The sequence below is a fragment of the Talaromyces atroroseus genome, assembly GCF_001907595.1.
Source record: "Talaromyces atroroseus strain IBT 11181 chromosome Unknown scaffold_3, whole genome shotgun sequence".
Lineage (NCBI taxonomy): Eukaryota > Fungi > Ascomycota > Eurotiomycetes > Eurotiales > Trichocomaceae > Talaromyces > Talaromyces atroroseus.
In genome coordinates, this window is record NW_017971435.1 from 1,395,523 (window position 1) to 1,416,420 (window position 20,898).

General features: G+C 42.7%; 7 protein-coding genes across 7 annotated transcripts, besides 4 other annotated features; 4 read left to right on the forward strand and 3 right to left on the reverse strand.

Moving 5' to 3' along the window:
- Nucleotides 1-324: part of a repeat region (Identified by RepeatMasker using a combination of RepBase library and repeat library created with RepeatScout) that runs on past the window's edge.
- A 304-nt stretch (nt 325-628) lies between these two features.
- Nucleotides 629-1,091: a repeat region (Identified by RepeatMasker using a combination of RepBase library and repeat library created with RepeatScout).
- Nucleotides 1,090-2,572: a repeat region (Identified by RepeatMasker using a combination of RepBase library and repeat library created with RepeatScout).
- Nucleotides 2,570-3,033: a repeat region (Identified by RepeatMasker using a combination of RepBase library and repeat library created with RepeatScout).
- A 3,384-nt stretch (nt 3,034-6,417) lies between these two features.
- On the forward strand, nt 6,418-7,365 carry UA08_03516 (hypothetical protein; the record flags this gene model as incomplete). The annotated part of the gene is made up of 2 exons (XM_020265825.1): nt 6,418-6,640; nt 6,692-7,365. 2 exons carry the CDS (start codon nt 6,418-6,420, stop codon nt 7,363-7,365), a joined length of 897 nt encoding a protein of 298 aa, XP_020121642.1.
- Nucleotides 7,366-7,693: 328 nt separating this feature from the next.
- UA08_03517 (hypothetical protein) lies at nt 7,694-9,991 on the reverse strand (the record flags this gene model as incomplete). Its single annotated transcript, XM_020265826.1, has 1 exon — nt 7,694-9,991. One exon carries the CDS (start codon nt 9,989-9,991, stop codon nt 7,694-7,696), a length of 2,298 nt encoding a protein of 765 aa, XP_020121650.1.
- A 1,872-nt stretch (nt 9,992-11,863) lies between these two features.
- On the forward strand, nt 11,864-13,546 carry UA08_03518 (hypothetical protein; the record flags this gene model as incomplete). Its single annotated transcript, XM_020265827.1, has 4 exons — nt 11,864-11,969; nt 12,035-12,421; nt 12,683-13,404; nt 13,445-13,546. 4 exons carry the CDS (start codon nt 11,864-11,866, stop codon nt 13,544-13,546), a joined length of 1,317 nt encoding a protein of 438 aa, XP_020121651.1.
- A 99-nt stretch (nt 13,547-13,645) lies between these two features.
- On the reverse strand, nt 13,646-14,857 carry UA08_03519 (hypothetical protein; the record flags this gene model as incomplete). The annotated part of the gene is made up of 2 exons (XM_020265828.1): nt 13,646-13,809; nt 13,870-14,857. 2 exons carry the CDS (start codon nt 14,855-14,857, stop codon nt 13,646-13,648), a joined length of 1,152 nt encoding a protein of 383 aa, XP_020121253.1.
- A 1,209-nt stretch (nt 14,858-16,066) lies between these two features.
- UA08_03520 (Protein rds1) lies at nt 16,067-17,616 on the forward strand (the record flags this gene model as incomplete). The annotated part of the gene is made up of 2 exons (XM_020265829.1): nt 16,067-16,540; nt 16,594-17,616. 2 exons carry the CDS (start codon nt 16,067-16,069, stop codon nt 17,614-17,616), a joined length of 1,497 nt encoding a protein of 498 aa, XP_020121252.1.
- Nucleotides 17,617-17,907: 291 nt separating this feature from the next.
- On the forward strand, nt 17,908-18,816 carry UA08_03521 (hypothetical protein; the record flags this gene model as incomplete). Its single annotated transcript, XM_020265830.1, has 1 exon — nt 17,908-18,816. One exon carries the CDS (start codon nt 17,908-17,910, stop codon nt 18,814-18,816), a length of 909 nt encoding a protein of 302 aa, XP_020121255.1.
- A 443-nt stretch (nt 18,817-19,259) lies between these two features.
- UA08_03522 (hypothetical protein) lies at nt 19,260-20,849 on the reverse strand (the record flags this gene model as incomplete). The annotated part of the gene is made up of 1 exon (XM_020265831.1): nt 19,260-20,849. One exon carries the CDS (start codon nt 20,847-20,849, stop codon nt 19,260-19,262), a length of 1,590 nt encoding a protein of 529 aa, XP_020121254.1.
- Between the last annotated feature and the right edge of the window lie 49 nt (nt 20,850-20,898).

Here is a 20,898-nt window from a genome sequence, read left to right on the forward strand (position 1 = left end):
AGTTTTTATTTAGTAGTATATATTTTATTAATATTTTTAAATAACTACATAAATTATTTCTTAAAGCTAACATAGCTTATAAATATCTTAATAATAATTACATTCCAGTCTTCCTATACTAAATTATAAAAATCATCTATTATTAGCTATATCTAGTTAATTATATTATTAGTAAGATAAATTATAATAAATATTATCTTATTATAATTTTATTTAATCTTATTAGCCTTTATATATATACTTATATTTATTAAAAATGACTTAAATTTAAAATATATTCTATTAAATTTTATTAACTTTAATAATTTAATCTTATTAATAATTAATAATAAGCTTAATATTACTTAATTTCTTCTTATTTAAGTTGTTTAGAATATTCTTTAAGTTAATTTATCTAGTTATTCTTAACCCTTAGCTTATTTTTAAGTTATTATATATATTTGATTATCTAATTAAACTATTCTTTAAAAGTAGTATAGTGAGCTAATATCTTATTATCCTTATTATAGTATGCTACTATTATATATTATTATTATCTTACTATAGCTTAGGCTGCTTATTATAATTATTATTCTAAGATAGATAAATTATTATTATTTATTATCTTAAATATTCAGATAAAGACTTTATTCTTTTATATTAAGGGTCTTAAATTATTGAAAACTTTAATTTAATTATTATTAAATATAGCTAAAATAGCTATTAATAAATAAAGTTAATAGGTTTCTAATTTATAAAAATTATAATAAAATAAAAGAAGTCTTAAAACAAGATAGAATATCTTAATTAATAGAATATTATATACTTAAATTATCTTAATTAAAAAATACTTAATATAGTTAATTTAAGATAATAAAAGAAAACTAAATATATAATAAATAAGTATCTTTATATACTATTTCTCTATTATAATCAACATAATAACAGCTTTATTCGCTCTATTCTAATCAACATAATTAATATAGCAACAACTCTGCTGACTCTATTCCCCTAACCCTAAGGTTTTGCGGGTAATCCTTTGTTCCGATGTGCATTAGTTCCATAGTGACTAACCTGATCCATTGGCTGTGACGTTCTGATTCTCTGACATAGAGTCTGTTTTAATAACATATTTTTTAGATGTATAATTTGAAGCCTTAAGTATTTTATTTAATATATAGTATTAATTACTGAAGTCTCTTGTTACTGAATCTTGATAGAACTTATTAACTAAAGCCTTTAGGTAGTCTAATAGGGACTTGGGGTATTACAAATTATTAATATTGGTTATGAAATAAGAGATATTTAATAATATAGACGTCTGAACTGGAGTATAAATATATATTTATAAGAATATATTTGCGCTTAAGTGTTTGATAATATATATATAATTGAGTTATAATATTATAATAAGTATACTACTATTTAATATAGTTATAAGGATTTAAAGTAGTCTATAATTGAAAGTAGGCTAAGTATAAGAACTTATATAGAGACTTAACTATATGTTTTTATACTCTATTAGTATTAAAATCCTGTATATAGAATATTATTACTTATTTTACTTTTTAGAGATGTAAGGGACTAGAAGTTGTTAGATATAGTACTAAAAATAGAGACTACACTAAAAGGCTTAACTAGAGGATTTTTAAGAGTGTATAGAGGTTTAAGCTACTTATTTATTTATATTATTAGTAATTATATTAATATTTATCTAATTTTATAACTTATCTTATATAATTAATTTATTTATATGGATAATATTTTTATAAGATACTTTAAATATGAGAATAAATCTAGATTGATGATAGTGAATTACTATTATATTAGTGTTTTCTTAAGTATTAGAATATTACTTTTAAAGAGGGGGATAGTTAGAGTAGGTTTAAATTATTAGAATTAAATATTTTAAGTTAACTGCTATATTTAATTATAAGATAATTAAAATTATCTTATTATTGCCCTAAATATTAAATTAATATAAAAAAAGCAAGAAATTAATAATATAAGATATATTAAATTTATATTTAATGAAATTTTAATGAAAAAATATAGTATTAAGATAATACTTATTATTAAGGAAGAAGATAAGGCTGAGGAAAAAAAGGGAAAGGAAGAGGAAGTTAAAATAAATAAAATAAGGATTTATATATACTTATTATTAATATTAATCTTAACTATTTTCTATATATTTAATCCTTTATCTGATGCTTATTATTTATTTTTAATTTCTCTATTAAAAATAAAGATTTTATTATGAAATTTAAACTATTAATTCTATATATTGAATCTTATAAGCTTGCGAAGTTTTAGGCTTAGGGATATATCTTTATAAAGAGAGAAATAGCTGTAAGATAAAATCTTAGATAGAGTTAGGAATAGTTTTAAAGTATAGTAGGTATATAATCTTGCCTAGCTTTCTGCTATTAATTAGACTAGCAGCTTAGTATATACTGCCTTATAATTATAGGTGGCCTTAGGCCTTTGTGAAGCAGCGATTAACTGCTGAGCATATGTGTATATATGTTATATATTCGAATTGATTCCTAGGCCGAAGCTGAATCCCAGCTACGTTCTTGCAACCCCCGTCACACCAGCCTTCAGAGAAGAGGATTATTAGAGAATCAGAATATTACAGCTAATAGATTAAGTTAGTCTCTATAAAGCTAATATAGGATAGAATAAGTAATTATTTAATAAAACCTTAAAGTTAGAGTATTATAAAAATTAAAGCAGCAGCTATGATTACTATAATAATTACTGTATAGAAATTATGATGTTTTCTATAATGGCTATAATAGAGGAAAAGTATATAAGAATGCTTATTTATTATATATTTAATTTTCTTCTATTATCTTAAATTAACCATATTAAATACCCTTTAACTAAGATAACTTAAATATATAATCTTCTATCAATTAAAATATTCTATCTTATCTCAAGACTTCTTTTATTTCATTACAACTTTCATAAACCAGAAGCCTATTAACTTCGCCCGTTAATAGCTATCCTAGCTATACTCGACGGTAACCGACCGAAGTTTCCGACATTTATGTAATATATAGGGGATAAAAGTTATAAAGCTAATCTTAAAAATATCCTCATCTTAATATTTTTTTGGGAAGTAGTTAGCTATTTAATTAATTTTATAAAACTAATTCATAATGTGATAAAAGCTTTAGAAAGTATATCTTCTTATGCTGGATTAATAGTGTAATAGTGGCTTAATCTAAAAGCTCACCTTTATAGATTTTAAAATAATAAGATTTTTGGTATAAATATATATATATATTTAGCTTTAAGTTTTCCTAATTAGATAGAACATTAGGTGTAAGATATTTATTAAGTAGTATATTATCTTAATCTCTATACTCTAAAAATTCCTATAATAAACTATTACTAGAAAATTATATATTAGTTGATTAAGTAGTATTATATAAATAATCCTAATCTTATAATTTTTAACTTTTCTTAATATTATACTATAACTAGCAATTTTTATAATACTAATTATTAAGATTATAAAAAAAATCTTAAATTTTTTTAGAAAGTAATTATAAGTAATTAAAAACTATTTTTTATTAAAATACTAATATTTTATATTAAAAATTAAGTTTTAATCTTATAAATAAGTTAACTAGCTTTGTTTTATATCTTTTCTATATAATTACTACTTTTATACCGTTAGAATGCTCTTTCTTAGTATATAATTATTAATTATTAATATATTAAAATTGAATGATTTAAGTAAATGTAGATATAACAATATTTATATATATAAATATTAAGGCGCTATAAGAAGAATTAAAGGAAGATAAGGAGATTATATAATTAGAAGTAGAGGATAGTTTTATAGAGATTTAAGGCTTTATATTAAAGATTTTAGATTATGAGGTTAATAATGGGGATTATTTAATTATAAATAATCTTAATTTAGTTCTTATAGTGTAGAGTGCCTTACTAATAATCTAAGTGCTTAATGTTAAAGTATAGCTTATAAACTTAAGTAGTAAGGCCTTATAGTTTATCTAGTACTATTAACTAAGACTTAAATTATTTAAAAATGTAATAAAAAAAATCAGTATTTATTTTCTATTTAGATTTAATATATTTTTATTAGAATATATTAGATTCTATTATTTTATATATGAATTAGTGTATATTAATTGGATGGTTAGGTATTCTAATAAATTAGATTTAAATTTTTTATTTATATAAAATAATACTAGTTTATCTACCAAATTAGGCCATTTTATTATATAATAGAAAACCTCGTCAGGCCTGACAAAAACCTCTGTCAGTCAGAGGTGTGGGTCTGACATGACCCATCACTAGTCACGGCGCCACTAGTTAACTAACCAGTTAGAGATAGTGTAGCTACTAGTTATTTCTATCATCCTATGTTTTTTGCCCAGCCACTAACTAATTCATACCTGTATCAATTTGCTTCATTCCCACCGCGACGGGAACAAGGTGCAGGAGACAGACTTCGGTGCGGCTTACCGGTTCTTTTCCCCGGAGTGGGAAGTTGTCTGTCCTGTGGATTCTTTGTTTTGCTGTAGCGAGCCGCCCCTCGTCCATGCATGCGGCTCTGCATGCGACTTGGTGCAGGGCCGGCCCCACGATGAGAAATATGCTACATCTGTGGGTAAAAAGGCTTCGGAGATGATAGGACATCTCCAGCAAGAATTCTTCTTCAGCTACCTAGATTGCTAGGTGTTTGTATTCCACCGGTAGGTTGGGGATAGAAATCAACCATAAGAGGCAAGGCGCATCGCATAGTTGGGTTTCAGCAGCCTAGGCTACGGTTTTCGTTCGTTATATACTGAAATTGGTTATAGTCAGGCCCATTATGTGCAGGCTTGACTGTACTGGTGTCTCGGCTCTACTTGTTGAGAAACATACCAGGTATCTTCCAGGAATCGCTTGACCACGGGCCCACGAAGTCGGTGTTTCAAATATATTCCACCCAAATTCCCATTTGCTCTTCCAATCTATGTGACGGGAGTAGGGCTAGCTACGGGGCCCTACGTACGAAGCCCAGTATCCGGCATAGTTCAACATGCCCAGGATGAGGTTACGTTGCACAGAATGGGTAGAGCGTTGGATAAATGACCTGTCATAGGGATCCATATGATTTACTACGCGGGCCGATGCTTGACACTCGCATTGGAAATGCGTTTGGCAAAGCAACAAAGAATAGCTTCAGATTTGAGAAATTTTCGGGAGATCCTGATATTTGCTCTTTATACTGTTCTGGGTGTAGGGATATATATGGCTGGCAAATCGGGGTATTCAAACGAGCTCCTTTTCCTCTTTGTATATTGCTTCTTACATGCTAATACTGTTATTGTTCAACCTGCTCTACAATATGCTTCCTGTTGGAAGCCAGACATAATTTACACTATGTTTGCTGGCTCCCACCTGCATGGGTACGTTTCTAGGAGGTTGTAAGCAAGTCCTTGAGCGGGCTGGTAAGCATAAATATGCAATGGTAGTCCCATATAGATAGCTTTTAATCTTCTTCAACACGCAACTTTCTTTCTAGCACCAAATTCTCACCTTCCCACCAGAGGAATTCAGTCTTCCCATCTCATCTCTGTGTTATCTCCCTGTCATCTCTTCTTCTCTTCTTTCCTCACTCTTCTTTCATATTATTCTCACTTTTCTCTTTCCTTTTCGTCACTTCTTCCTCATCTCTTTCCCACCACCCTTGCCTGCTCAGCATCGGACTAGTTTGATTATGCCCAACATGATATTCTACGAAGATAGCCGATGATGCCGAGATTGTAACACAATGGGGTTTACCAGACAAAACTGTCCACAGTGCCCTTGCAGTTACTGTCGCCAATCTAGCCACTCTCTCATCAACTGCCCAAATGTCCGATCATGTGCAAAATGCGGCCAAATGGGCCACAAGGCTCAGCATTACACACTCATAGAGGAAACTCCTGAAGAAATGAAGGTACGAATAGAGCGCCTCAAGGCTCGTCAAGCAAATACAGTCATAGATCATAGAGCATCGCCAAAAGACAAGATCGCTTGAGGCGCTCAACATCTCGTTTGGTATAGACGAATATAACGACAAAGTTACATTCTACAAGACTGACGCCTTACCATTTGGCCACAAGGGCTGCATAGGAATTGATCACGTGATATACATAGATAAGATTCGCTGCCTGTACTAGATAGATCATGTGAGATGCTACATTTATTTGCTCCCAAAACCTCTCCGAATAGAACCACGTCCTATGGTATTTTAGTCCAAAAAAAAATTAAGTTATAATTCATAATTACGCGTGACTCAGGCGATGGTTAGGCCCTTTGGCTTCTAATTGGCGCTACTGAGTGCTTAATTCGTACGGAACGAATATCCCGTGATTTTCGGCGCGGTTCGAAGGAAGCAGCAATTGGCAAACGAAGCTTCACCTCACCACTATGACATCCTGGATTGCAGCTGCGCTCATCGCCCCGCTTCTTGCGACTATTTTCTGGACGATCTCTTCGACTTCTTCCGGCTCCTTTCCTACCCTGCGCAACAAGCGCATATGTCTCCTCATTGCGCATCCCGATGACGAGGCGATGTTCTTTGCGCCAACTGTGCTGGCGCTCACGAGACCAGAACTAGGCAATCATGTAAAGATCTTGTGCTTGAGTACAGGTAAATAATAATTCTTATTGGCATTTGGACACCGCGCTCATCCAACCGCAGGCAATGCAGATGGCCTAGGCGACATTCGCAAGAAAGAGCTCGAGAAAAGCGCCGTTCACCTGGGCCTCCGCCACGAATCCGACGTTTTCGTGATAGACGACCCCGCACGTTTCGAGGATAGCATGACCATCACCTGGTCCGCCCAGGATATCTCCTCTCTTCTCGCATCGGCCTTTGCTCCCGAGTTCTCTTCCAAAACAAGCGACGCTCCCCCCAAAGCTACCATCGACGTCATCCTCACATTCGACGAGCACGGTGTTAGCAACCATCCCAACCATCGATCCCTATATCACGGCGCAGTGGCGTTTCTGAAGGCGTTAATGAAGGACAGAAGCGGGTATTCATGTCCTGTGTCATTGTACACGTTGACAAGCACAAACGTTTTGCGAAAATACTCGGGCATCCTCGACTCCTTCTTGACAATGGTCATCGGCACAGTCGCCAATTTGGTTGACTCTGTAGGAATTGGCGGTGGCAAGAAGTACGATAATGCCAATAATACTAATAATGGATGTGCCAGCCATCTTCTGTACGTCAGCTCGTTCAATGACTGGGTACAAGCGCGCACGGCAATGACAGATGGCCACAAGAGTCAAATGCTGTGGTTTCGATGGGGCTGGATTACCATCGGACGGTATATGTTTGTGAATGATTTGAAGAAGGAAAGGGTTTAACCTTGCCTTGCTTTCTTCTCTACATGCGAGGAAGAGTTCGCTCAAAGACGATAAAGTCTACAATATGTATCATAGTGATTGGTTAGCACTGTATCATATCATACAACGTTAATAGTTATAATAAATGCACATATTCTTCTTGATCAACGAAGATAGTGTTCATTCTCATGGATAGTCGATATGTGTACATGTGGATATCTTTCAACCTTGTCTATCAAATACAAGGGACATGCAAAAATTATCTCGAGTCGTCATCGATGTATAAACATACCGCTGTACAAAACAAATCAACTTAAAAGAAACAGCTTTGTAATAGACGAACTGCACATCAGAGAGATAAAGGAATATAAAAAGGTTCCATCGTGACGTAGTGAGCATGCTGCATTCTCTCATGTTTAATCAGAGTGCTACTCTGTTGCCGTTCCTCCGCGAGTAATCTCCGTGATCCCTTATCCTTAAACTTGTCTTCCATATGTTCCACGGTTTGAAGCAGGACTGGCGCCCGACTCCATCCTTTCTCAAAAAACCAGCGGAAAGGTTGAAGCATAGCAAGGGGCCCAAAACGAGCTTTGAAGTGAGCCCACAAGACATCGTGACTGACCTCGATGGCCTGGTCATCATGATCATCTGCAGCATTGTCATCATATTCTTCGGCGACAAATCCACTACCACAGTCCGACCAGCGCACAGGCTCATTGCCATGAACTCGGAAATTCGCATCCATAAAAGTCGTCCTTCCAACAAACTCCATCTCGCCGACATTATTGAGGTAGACTTTGTATGATTCCGGGAGGAAATCCTTCCACTCGGCGATGAATTGTGGCAAAAGTCGATGAGCCCATTCCGAGTGAAACGGTCCAGGCCAATACTTCTGGTTGATGATTGCATACCCGGCCATCTTCTCCATAAGGCTCTGCTGCTGCTCGACTAGTAAGCGCAGCAATTCGTATTTGCGTAGAGCTCGCCAGACATGTGGCGTAGAACAGTTTGCGCACAAGCGGGCTCTTTCGTCTAGAGAAGCGGAACTAGAGGGCGACTGGATGCGGAGTGATACGCCCAGGTAGTTTTCGAGTACACGAAGTGCATGGTTGCGTTCTCTCCGTGTTTTGCGCAGTAGGTTATATGCCTCTCTAGTCACCTCCTGGTATTTGTCATATCGCGCTTTAACACAGGCCGTTGTGGCGAGCATGCGATACAAGTTCATATCGTAAGGTTTTCCGTCAAGTTGTAGCATGTTCTTGAGGTCGTAAAGAATATCGCTGTTGATTTTGCCTAGCAAGAGAGGTTGCGAGTCTTTTCCATAGCGTTTTCTAGAAAGGACAAACGCTCTTTCGAAAAGCTCCGCCCAGACATCATCCGTGATCTCGATTCCAAACTGATTAGAAATGTACTTGACAATTTGCAACGACGTCTCAAACATGCTATTAGTTCCGTATGCATGTGCCACAGCTAGAAGTAATTTGCGTGAAGGATACATCGGGGATGATGCCGGCAGGGATTTTGCAGCGGGCAGATTCTCTTCAGGGGTGTTGGCGAGGGCTTCAGCATCGACGCCCCAAACCATCTTCAAAACCTGGTTCATACCTGAGCTACTTCCAACTCTAGCGCTAGCAAGAAGCATATAGATGTATGTATCTTCGTTGAGCGGTAAGTTGGCCTCGCGCATTTCGAGAATAAAAGAATAGACTTGTTTGCGCACACTTCGAGCGGCTGTACCGAATCCTTTGAAACGTTCGCGCGGTCGAGGAACAGCTCTGGATCGATAATAAAAAGGCGTTACACGTAAGCGATACCGTCCAGGTCCAAACACCGCGCCTTCCCACACGCAGGCGTGCAGGAGCGAGTTGTAGCATTGAAGATCGGGCTTTATCCCCAAGTACTTCATACCTTTCCAGAGCTCCATGCATGTATTTCGATCGCCGATGGATGCCGAGATGCGAAGGAGATGCCGATATTCGAGAAGACCGAAAGTATTCTCTCCACCGCTACCACGACGTGCCCGTAAGATTTGATTCAAGGGTCGGAAGAATCGGTCCATGACCCCTTCAACGGTATTCAGGCCCTTCTGTGACAGTCGCCTCTCATGTACCGGTAGCAAGACCCCCAGGAACGGCTCAATGAAATACTCTGGTGTCAGGCGCAGGAAAGCGGAAACGAAGACACTGTCCGGCAGAGACGCGACCACTTGCTGATTCGTGGGGTTTGCCAACGCTTCGAGGATTTGACTGGGCTCGCCATGACAAAGAATCTCGTAAACTAGATCTGTTCGTTCGCGAAGTCCTAGGCTGCGAGAATTTAGTTCGTGAAAGGACATTTCCGCGTTAGGCGTGCTGGTGGGAGACAATTGGGCCAGCGTTCGCGTCGTGGAAAAGGTCCTCTTTGAACCATAGCAAGCAGAAAGCAAGCATCTCAGGCTCGTAGAGACAGTAAGTTCATTCAACGGATGTCTCCAACTAAGAAAAGCTCCGGGAGGACCCTGAGATGCCCCGCAACGAAACTGAAGGCGTTTTCCAGCGGAGAAGACGAGACATGCCCGCCTGCTGGGGCCAAGCATCCCGAAGGCAGGTATGCAGTTGTAGGCAGTTTTACTGGCATGCACCCAAGCGATATCTGGAATCTGAGGCATTTCAAGCTTCAAAGAAATGCGGGGAAAGAGTGGACCGGCGGGAAGTGGAGCGAGCGATCCCCCGGATTTTGACGCTTTTTTTACACTTTAGTTTTGACACTTGGTCCGCTTAAGGGAAGCTCGTGCGCGATTAGTCAGATGTCTTAGGAAACTTCTTCCCGACAAGAAGGAATTTGCTGTGATATTTTCTTTGTCATCTGTACCCTCAAGCTGCATACGGCAGACAAAGAATTTGCCCCAATGTTGTTGCAAGCAGGAGTTCTCTTTGTCTCTCCTCTATGCACACCGGGGATTTTGTTCCTTTGCTCGTCTCTCATGGCAGATGCTCTGGCCAAACTAATTGACGAAGTCGAGCAATTGCACGGGTGCTCCTTGTCTAGATACAGAGAAGAGTCACAAGACTGGATGGCATAATGTCCCATCTCCTAAGCCCCATGATGGGCCTCAGGCTTTGGAGTTGGTATTCTTAAAATCTACAGGTGAACCTGTTGAATAAAGTCATATTCTCTTGTGTGATATCTCATGTGAAGACCGTTTATAACCATAGCTATGCGGTCATCCTATACAGCACCATTTGACGAACTACAGAGGTGACTCGAGAGACCCATGCAAGACTTATTTAGAAATTGGTTATATTGTATTATTGTCTTGGTTGGCAATCAAGCTTGAAAATCTGTTAAAAGATAAGTCTAAGACAATCCGGCGACGCCGACCAATAAGAAGTCTCCGTGGTCCAGTGGTTAAGACGTGTGACTGTTATTATTCATATCTATATATGAAGAGGACATCTCAAGGTCAGTGGTTCGAACCCACTCGGGGACGTTTACTTTTTTGCTCCATTCTGACGTGCCATCTTCATACGCATTGCTCCGGTGCTAGATCAACTCAATTTTTACTGTTCTATACATAACAACCGAAAAAAAAAGAGAAGAAAAGTAACCATCTAACCCAAATCTAATCAGAACCACACACACCCTCCCTGAACAATGTCGTGGAAATAAGGAAATCGTGTGCATTTAAGCACCGTGCGGCGTGCCCTACATTTCTGCTGAAGGGTTTCGAACAGTATGGGCGACCAGTTCCTCCCAGATTGGCATAAGCTCTTGCTTGAGAGGTGTCTCTGCAAGTCGCATCAAAGCGTTGAGAGTCCATTTCAAGACACGCCAATGTTCCTCATCAGACGCTGGCAGGTGGTGACAATCCGCTTGATGACTCTGGCTTGAGCGGTTGAAATCTTCCACCATCTCGAACCTCAAGCTCTCCTATCGTTGCTTGGGACTCTTCGCGGGTGATGCAGACGCTGGCTTCGACGCATTGGCGTATTTTCGGGCCTTGCCCGGGACCAGCAGGAAGCAAATCACCGACTCGGCGAAACATTTTAGGTCCTCGACATTGTCATAGGACTTCCACTCGTCCGTGAAATTCCGGAGGACTTTATCATGTTGGGTCCGCAGGTCTTCCGTAATTCCTTCCCTGCAATATAAATATATTTTGGCAAAAGTTCCCGTGTAGTCCGCACGGTAGAACGGCGGTACCAGAGACATCTGTATGAGATCTTATAAGCTCAGACCATGAGACTATCCTTGAGATGAACTGCAATTGCCCTAACATTGATCCTGTTGGGCGAATTTCTGATAGTGCAGAAGGGATAAATAGTGAGACGGTGGGAGAGTGGTGTCTGTGGTGCTTGGGGATTTTCAGGGGAAGCGATAGGATATCTGCCGTAAAAAGCTGGCAGTGTGTTGTTGCTGTTGTTTGACAAAGAGACTGTATGGCACGTGAGCAAAGACAAAGAAAAGATCCAACCTGCAAAGCGGAAGGCTCGTTCAGCTTGACAAACAACAGCTGCGACTGCAACTGCAACTGCAGAAGATGGACCTTGCGCAGAAGTCAAAGCAAGGCTCACTGTCTTCTCAGGCTCAACTGGCTCTTGCGATTGCCATTGTCAACTCGAAGCCAGCGAGAACCTCCGTTGTAGGTGAGCTGCCAGGCTTTGCCCCCCTCCCAAGTGAAATCAAACTGGCTTCATCTAAATCTTCTCAGATCACATCCAGCAAATCCGTTTGCACATCAAACAGCCCCGGAATCATTCCCCAAATCCAACTAGCGCCAGCGACAAATATTTCGATAGTGTGGCCTTCTGGAAGCAAGCTTACACAAAGGCTGAAGATGCACAAAGCAAGCTGAACGATCGTGTCTATGAGCTAGAGCAACGAATAGAAACATTGAAGCTTAAGCTCAAGCAAGACGATGGCGTCTATAATGCCCCAGAGAGCGGCAAGCGCAAAGAGAGCAAAGAGCCGAGTATAACAGAATCCCAGAGGAAACGGCAGAAAGCCAATCATACTATATCAAGTACACTGGCTGACAGTGGAATTGAGCTGGTGGGGTTGAGTGATTTAATCACTCAACAAGGCGCTAGTGAAGCGAGTGTGTATATCCTGGTGAAGTATTTGACGGTCCGTCGTTCACTAACATCACGTTCGATTGATACAGGTATTGGCTCAATCATGAGACATTTGTCAGTGCTTCAACAAAATATACAAAAGAGACCCAACTGGCCTTCCATCTATTCGAGTGTCGTCGATCTTTGCAAGGCCGCTACGTCAATTGTTTCATTTCTCAGTGAAGGAACAAGCGCTGAAACGAACCAGTTTAGCAAACCCGATAATAAAATACCAAACCTGATAGTCGTTCTTGCGGTCATCGAAGCCGCTCATGCGCTTCTGTGCCGTTCTCTAAACAAGGTAATGAACTCGGCTGAAGGAAAGAAATACGAGGGTCAAATTGTCTACCATATGGTCTGTTTCTTTGAGACAGTTTTATGTGAACTCGGGGAAATATGCACTATTCAAGCTGCCGGCAAAGATTCTGCTAAAGATAAACAAAACCAGAAGAGCCCTTCTTCGAGAAGCCTAAGGCATCTATCAGCACCTGACCCATCAAAGTCTTCGAATGGGGAAGACGAAGTCATGAATATGCTTAGACGCATGCTTGCAGGCATGATGCTGAAGGCAACAAATTTGGTTGCAGCTGGTTGCGATAGTCTTTTCGAGGGGTACCTCTATGTGTTCCTCAATCGCGTGGGCACTGTTCTTTCAGTGATCGGATTCAAAGATTTCCTTACCACACCTGATCTGCAAGTCAGCCCTGACAAATTGCCCTTGCCCGGGGGTCTTCGTGCGGGGATTGATGACAATGTTGAGACTATTACATTTGCGACTGTCGCTTGTGAGCTCGAAACTCATCACCTCGTCTGGCTTTTAGAGAAGGCGATCGCGCTGGTGCATTCCATTTCGATCAAATCGTCATTATTCGAGGATACTACAGCAGCAACAGCATCGAAAAGTTCAAATGCCGGACTACTTCTTCGTTTCACCAAGAAAAAACTGCAAAGTACTCTACTCAAGGCAGTATTTCACGAAGATGAACCGTTGTTTCTCGATTCAATAGCAAAACCACAGCACATTCCAACAGAAGACCCAAAGACCCAGCTCACCAAAGAATCAGAATCGGCCTCGGAATGGTTTTCAAGAGAAGTCTGGAGATTGTTAGGGTGGGATATACTTGAATCTGTGTGGAAACGTGAAAAGGAAAATCTTACAGAATGAATGTCTACAGAACGCTATGATATATTATATGGAGAAGTGCTATCTAATTGAGATTTAGAATGCGAACTGCGTTACCACCAAGGACTCCTCGAACAGCCTCTTTGTCTTCACCCAGAGTTCCTTCGATTGCCTTGTAGTTGGTCGTGACACTGGGCCAGATGTCATCCTCCTTTTCGGAAAGAGGTGGGAAGAAAGGGTTATCGGTACCTATATAGCCTTTGTTAGGGAAACATCTGATATGTGATTTATATAAGTATGGAAGTATACCAAATAAAAGCCTCTCGTGACTCCCAGCTGCGTGAATAGCTGCTCTAAGACCTGCCTCGCCATACACAACCGCATCCAGGTAGATATTCGTATTCAGCACGCTCCACACATCCCTTACAGGCCCCTGTGCCGAACCGCCGTTCGCGACAAACTTGCGCTCATGCGCAATACAGCTATCAATTCTCCCGGCCAAAAACGGCAACGTACCGCCCGAATGCGCGAGCAAGATCTTAAGATCGGGAAACCGATCAAAGACGCCCGATAGGAGCATCCTAGTAACCGCAATAGTAGTTTCGAGCGGGAAACCAAGCGCCAAGGGGAGAACGTGGCCGTATCTTTGCGTTACTTCGGACCCACCAAATGCCTCGTCGGGGAGGCCATAGTGAGGGTGGAGGAAGAGCAGAGTTTGGGTTTGTGCGAGCGCGGCCCAGACGGGGTCGAGCTTCTGGTCGTCGAGGCCGTTTCCCAGACCAGATGTGCCCATAATCACGCCTCGCATGTGAGGGAGCATTTTGAGTCGTGTAATCTCGTTTACGATTATGGATGCGTCCGGGGCTGATAGCGGCAGGGCACCGAAGGCATACAGAGTCTTGATTCCTGTCGCGACAGTGTCTGTTCTGGTTTTGCTGTTGACCTGCGCACATGTCTCTTCTAGATCGTTGTTGATACGCTCCGACCAGATCTGTGCGTCGTCGACGTCCAGAAAATCAAGCCACGGGTTGGCCAGCGAGATCACGCTGGTGGTGATCCCGTGGCGCTTCATGAATGCGAGTTTTACCTCGATGTCGGAGTAGGATGAGTCAACGGGGCGGCCGCGCTGGTCTGCGGGCGTACTGGCATCGTCGTCGGATGAGAGGATGATTAGACGTGAATCAGCACCGTTGGCTGGATCGTGGACGTATGGCACCTTTTTGCGGGCTCGGAGCATGTCCAAGTAAGCGGGAGTGTAGACATGGGTGTGGATGTCGACGATGGGGAAGTCTGCCATTGTGTCTGTGTTGGCCTGGTTCCCTAGGTCAAGGTTTATGGAGCTGCTGGCACTTGTTTTGGTAGGATATTGCTTGCAGAGTGATTTCATGCTGTGTTTTGACGCTTATCTCCAGAACGCGGGGGGTGGGGGGCCAGAGATAAGATAAGCAGTGCCTTTCTTATCTGGACAGCATGGATAAGATAAGGGCTATACTATGTTGCACAACACGAACAATTACAGAGTCAAGAGTTCTAAATTGGGTATAACTTCTAGAGATGAGTAGATATGGCATAGTTGTCAATTGGGGATGTCCTGGATTTTGGCCAGACCTTAACAGTGTCAGTTCGAGGGCAACGATGTACGATTTGGTACATTGCATGATACATGTAGACAGAAAGTGCAGTTCCAGGGAGCGTGATTGCAGGCTCCTGCGAGAACTGAAACAATTAAAAAGAAAGAGAAAAGAGAAAAGTAAAACCAAGTTCTACATCGTGCTTAGAGTTGTTAGCGAAATATATGGAGGTCTTTGCCACACATGTATGTGGACAGCCCCACACTGCCTAAGTGAACGTCATGACTTCAACATCAAACTTCAATTGACTTCCATCTACATCAATGACAACTCCCCGTGGATACAGTGGGTACCTCTCGGAGCAGGCGGAACAGATGGGATGGCTTTGGTACTTTCCGACTGGGCAGCTTTAGGGTATACTTTCGCTGGCATAAGGTTATCGATCCGGGTCACCCCGCAGATCTTCGTGTCGTCGAATGACATTCGGTCCATTCAGTGTAGCTTGGCCCCTAGGTGGTCCTGGCATTGTCTTCTACAGCCTATGGGAGCAGCACGCTTCACCTGCTTTGCCTAGCAAGGTCTCTTTCATTGGAGAGCAGACGCGACGCATTCAGATCCATGATATCAGCAATACATCTGCAGCACGTTATTCTGACTTCATGCTTCTCATAGCAGTGTTCAAGCTCCATTTCCAAATGCAGAGAGAATCCTCGGGTTTTCTGTTCTCTTCTGCTCTTTTCCTGTTGGGAAATCTGGTTTTCAACGTTACATAGAATCAAAAGAATTAGAGAGTGGTGGCGTCATCTTTGTATAAAATTCGTTACGTTAGGTAACGAATCTTTGCTCCTTTTTGAGTATATGAACTTCTCCCGTGAACTATTCTCGTTTTTCTTCGTCGTTAAAACTACCGAAGTGAAGTCAAAAGAATCGTCATCATGGTGCTGCCAAATTCATTTATCGTCCTGTGGACGTTGCTATTTGTCGGGTTTGCAGAGCCGCAAGATACAACTTCTTCAACATCAACGAGCAGCAGAACTTCCAGCTCTAGCTCTAGCAGTAGTAGCAGTGCTAGTGCGAGTTCGAGTGCTGTTGGAGGGGGAGGCGGAGGCGGAGGCGCATCAAGCAGCGCAAGAGCTACGCCAAGTTCAAGCGCGCCAGCGACTCGAAGCGGTCTGCCATCGGTCTCCCACGGCTCGTTTAGCGGCAGACCATCTACCACCGGTGCTCTGAGGGCCAGCTCCGTCGGTACTGGAATTGTTGTTGGAGGCGTATCCCCGGCACAGACAACATACCCTAGCGACGGACAGCTGCATGACGCTGAGCCTGCTCCATATACCCCTGGAGGCGGTCTGGGTCTGAACAGCACTCCTATTTACAACGCCCAAAGCGATTTCGATTATCAATCACTGGTATGTTTTGACCTAGCTTTTCCATTGAATGCAGACTAACCCTGGTTTTGTAGGCGCTTGCTCTCTACCAGGAATGGATTGAGCTTGATCTTTTCCACTTTGGGCTTGCCACCTTTAGTGACTCTGACTTTGAAGAAGCCGGCTTGTCTGCGGATGACCGCTACCTGATCCAGTTCATGGCCGAGCAAGAAATCGGACATGCCACGCTCATCAGCAACATCCTAGGAGCCGAGGCGCCCCAACAATGCAACTACAACTACCCGTTCACAACTGTGCGCGAATTCATTGACTTCAGCCAAAAGCTCACGCGATTTGGCGAATCTGGTGTATACGGCTTCTTGCCGCATCTGAACAGTCGCGAAGCAGCCCAGTTACTCCTGCAGAGCATCAGCACCGAAGCTCGGCAGCAGTTGATCTTCAGACAATTCAACGGCTTGTTCCCGATGCCAATTTGGTTTGAAGTCGGCGTCCCGCAATCCTGGGCTTGGACCTTGCTGGCTCCATATATCAGCTCATGCCCGGAAGGTCAAACACGTCTGATCTGGCAGAATTTCCCGGCGCTGTGGATCCTTGACCAACCCAATCCTGCTCGCGTGAACGCATCCCAGGGCTTCAATGAGACTCTTGGAGCTGGTACAAACACACTAAACAGCACTGGGATTACGGGAAGCGCAGCCTGTCTGAACCAAACTGGCGGCAATGACTGCAGTCCCGCGATTACGCAGAACCGCAGCATCCCGCTATCCTATCCCGGTCGCCAAGTCAATCTCACATGGGACACGCCCGGAAAGGAAGTAGGACCTAACAACAGCTACATCACGTCCTCTTCAGCAGGGACTGCAGCGTATGTTGTGTGGGTGACGCAGTTGAATGTGACATACTCGCCCTTGACGCTGAGCGGCAACTCGTCTGGATCAACGATTCAGCCGGATCTCGAGACGTTTAGCGGTGATCCAGCGATTAATGGAACCATGTTCATTGCCATTACTGATGATGACCCATACTTGACGCCGTTCAACATCAGTCTGATCAACGAACATGTTGTTGCTGGGCCAGCTTTGTACCAATCAGGTTGATCTATAAACAGTGCTCTCTGGGTACGGTGATACATACGCGAAAATAGGGAGGAAGTTACATACGAGAATAATAGGGATAATAGTCAGGTTTGAGTTATAACGAGTGTAATAAATAATTTTTGATTTGAAGTGAAAATAAACATCTGAAGAATCTAAGATGGCCACACCACGCTAGACTACATACAGACTAGTAAGCATATGATCCGCCCCGGCGGAAGCTATATTTTAACTTATCCAACTTGACTCCCTCTCAACAAATAATCTGTATATGTCCCAATATATTTCCTTGCCATGCCACCACAGAACCGCAAACAACGCCGAGCTGCCGCGGCGGCTGAAAAAGAGCAGCAGCAACAAGACAGCTTCGATCCTTCCTCCATCCCTCTTGCGCGACCACCAGCCAACAGCGAAAGACCGGCAAAGACATTGTTCGAGATCGTAGCCGAGCGACAACAGGAGTTGAATCAATTTGTCGGCAATGACGATAATAAAAAGAAACAGAACAAGAATGAAAAGGAGACTGCATCATCGTCAGCATCGTTATTCGACCTAGATGCGACAGAGACGCAGTTCCTGGAAGTGTCGCCGTCGGGCGGGATATCCTCATTTAAACCCGACTCTTCTCGCAAGGGAGACGAAGAAGAAGCTTCAGGAGAAGGATTACCGCCTCTCATCGACACCCTCCTCTTGTCCCTCCCACTAACCACCGTACATCTAACCCTCGCCTTCCTCGCGGCCCACCAATACATGCAAGATATCAACTTCAAAAACCTATTACGCGAATCGACCCTGATCGCTTTCCCCGTGCTCACATTCTGCATTCATCTGGCACATGGGCATATAATTTCGTTCCCATGGCAGAGAAAATCCCAAAACAAAAACAAAAACAAATCGAAAGCAAAAACCACAAAACAACCGCCGCCGCCAGCAACTATATCATCAGTAATCTATACCGCCCTAGTCGGCGACCTACAAAACGGTAAAACAGCGTTTTTCCTACCGCTCGCTATCGTGCTGGGTTCTTTTCTGGTGCGCACGACGAATGAAGCGGGCTATTATGCTGTTATGAAACGTGCGCCGAGTATAGGCACTATGTGGGTTTGGTGTGTGCTCGAGATCTCGTCGCCGTTGGCGGCGTTGATGGCTGTTTTGGTGCCGTTGGCTTGGGGGAAGGGGATTATGGGGTATCCTGTTTATTAATTTACGTAGCATGGGTGGATGAATTACTTGTGGACAAAGGTAGGGTTGATAGCTGTGTATTATTAGATATTGGTAAAAAAAATAAAGAACATTCATGCCGCGTCGTTCGTCGACGGGTAAACATTTGTTGGTGAGAAAAGAAAAAAAAAAAAGTAAGAGAAAGGAAAAAAAGAAAAAGGAAAAAGAAAGACAAAACAACCATGGGTATCTGTCCGCCTATCAAGACCTATGCAAGGCCAGCTCAGAAATAACAAAGTCAAACTGCCACCCTGTAAACCGTATCAACAAACCGGATTAACGCTAAGGATACTAGATAAACAAACATGGACAAAGGAAAGAAGATATTAAGAACGGTAAAAGATAAAGTATAACGAGTTGAGATGATATCGATTGCAGTCGTAACGTCGTCATGCAAGAAAAATTCAAATAGACCGAATCATTAATCATTCAACATGCCCGGCCTCGACAGCTTCCGGTCCCTCGGCATCAGCATGATTACGAGCTTCCGACACCTCGGGCTCAGCAGTCAAGTCATCGGCTGTCAACTGGGACCTTTGGCGCGAGAGTCCAGAGGAATATGACGAGTTATCACTTCGATCCATGCGTTCAAGACCCTCGTAGTCTGGCAACTCCGGCAGGGGAGCGCCATTATAGTCTTCCATCTCACAGCCACCCTTGATTGTAGAATATCCAGGAGGACTGGCAGGGACGTCGTTGTAGACCGGGGGCTGTTCTTCGTCCCAGCTGATTCCGAGGCCACTCCTTTCAGTAACAAGTAGATTGAACTGCATGCGTAGTACGCGGGCCGCGCCAGTAGGGGTAATCAGTTTGGTATTTCTGTTTGGGCAGAACTCTTCCGCAACAATGAGCTCGATGACCAGATTGTGCTTCACTTCGATATGGCCTTTGATATCTAGATCGCAGATGGGGTTGCTGCCGGGTTTGATATTAGCCAGAAACTCCATATTGATCTCGCCACCGGCAGTGTCGAAATCGGTCTTCCATCCATTCTTCTCTTCGTTGTGGCCGATGATGCGGGTCTCCTGGTGCAAAACACCCTTCCCTTCACCGCCGACCTTGTGGGCATGTTTTGTGCAAGCACTGGCCACTACTTTCTGGTGCTCTTCAATACGCCACATCATCTTCCTGAGCCTCCACCGCGTCTGGGTTTCTTCTCCCTTTTCAACGACGCCGCTCAAACTCATCTGAACCGGGAATGCACCAATTGGATGAACCACGGATGGCAAGATGACACGTCCAGTTAGATTGGTTGGGGGAAAGATGCGGACTGATGCACGGTCATTGCCGGGCAAGATGGCACGGTGGACCGTAAGAGGGATCTTCTTAACAATCTCCGCTCCGGTTGTTGTGATAGCGCGGGCAGTGATCCAGTATTCAATAACACCAAGGCTTCCTGAAGCGCTGGCGGGCAGGTCTCCTGGGAACAAGTAGCTAATGGGGAAATCGTGGTCACCCTTGTTTAGAGTCACGGACTCGGTGAGAAATTTCCATTCTTTCAGGGTATCTTTGCGAGAGGTGCACTTAGGACAGTCCTTCGAAATTGGCTTCTTGGTTGTGAATGTCTTGGAAAGATCAGCATTAAACTCTCTCAAGGTAGTAGAGCCCGACTGCTCGGAAACCGTGACACGCAGACGCCCTGAGAACAACGCCCCCGACGAGTTTGCGGGAGTGCCATAGAAGACGAGGGGAGGCGATTCAATGACTACATCGAGCTTTGGGCCTGCAACCCGGGGGGTGTCCTTTGTTCCCTTGCGCTCCTTGGAACGGGAGGATCTGCCCAGGCTGATGCGCTTCTCCTTGCCGGGGTGCATGATGTGGTCCATGGCGGCAGAAATGCGGGTCTCCAGGTTATCGTGGGCTTCGACGGGCAAGGACCAGGAGTTCCTCTTGGACGAGGTGCCCGAGGACACTGGCGAGTCGTTCACGGAGGTGGTCGAGGACGAGCGCGAGGCGAAAGGCGCAGCATGCGGCTCGGATGAGCGAACAAGGTTGGAGAGGAGACGGCCAGGCATGGCTAGCCGTTTGATTTGATTTTAGTAGTGTGGTGCTGCAGGTGTAGGA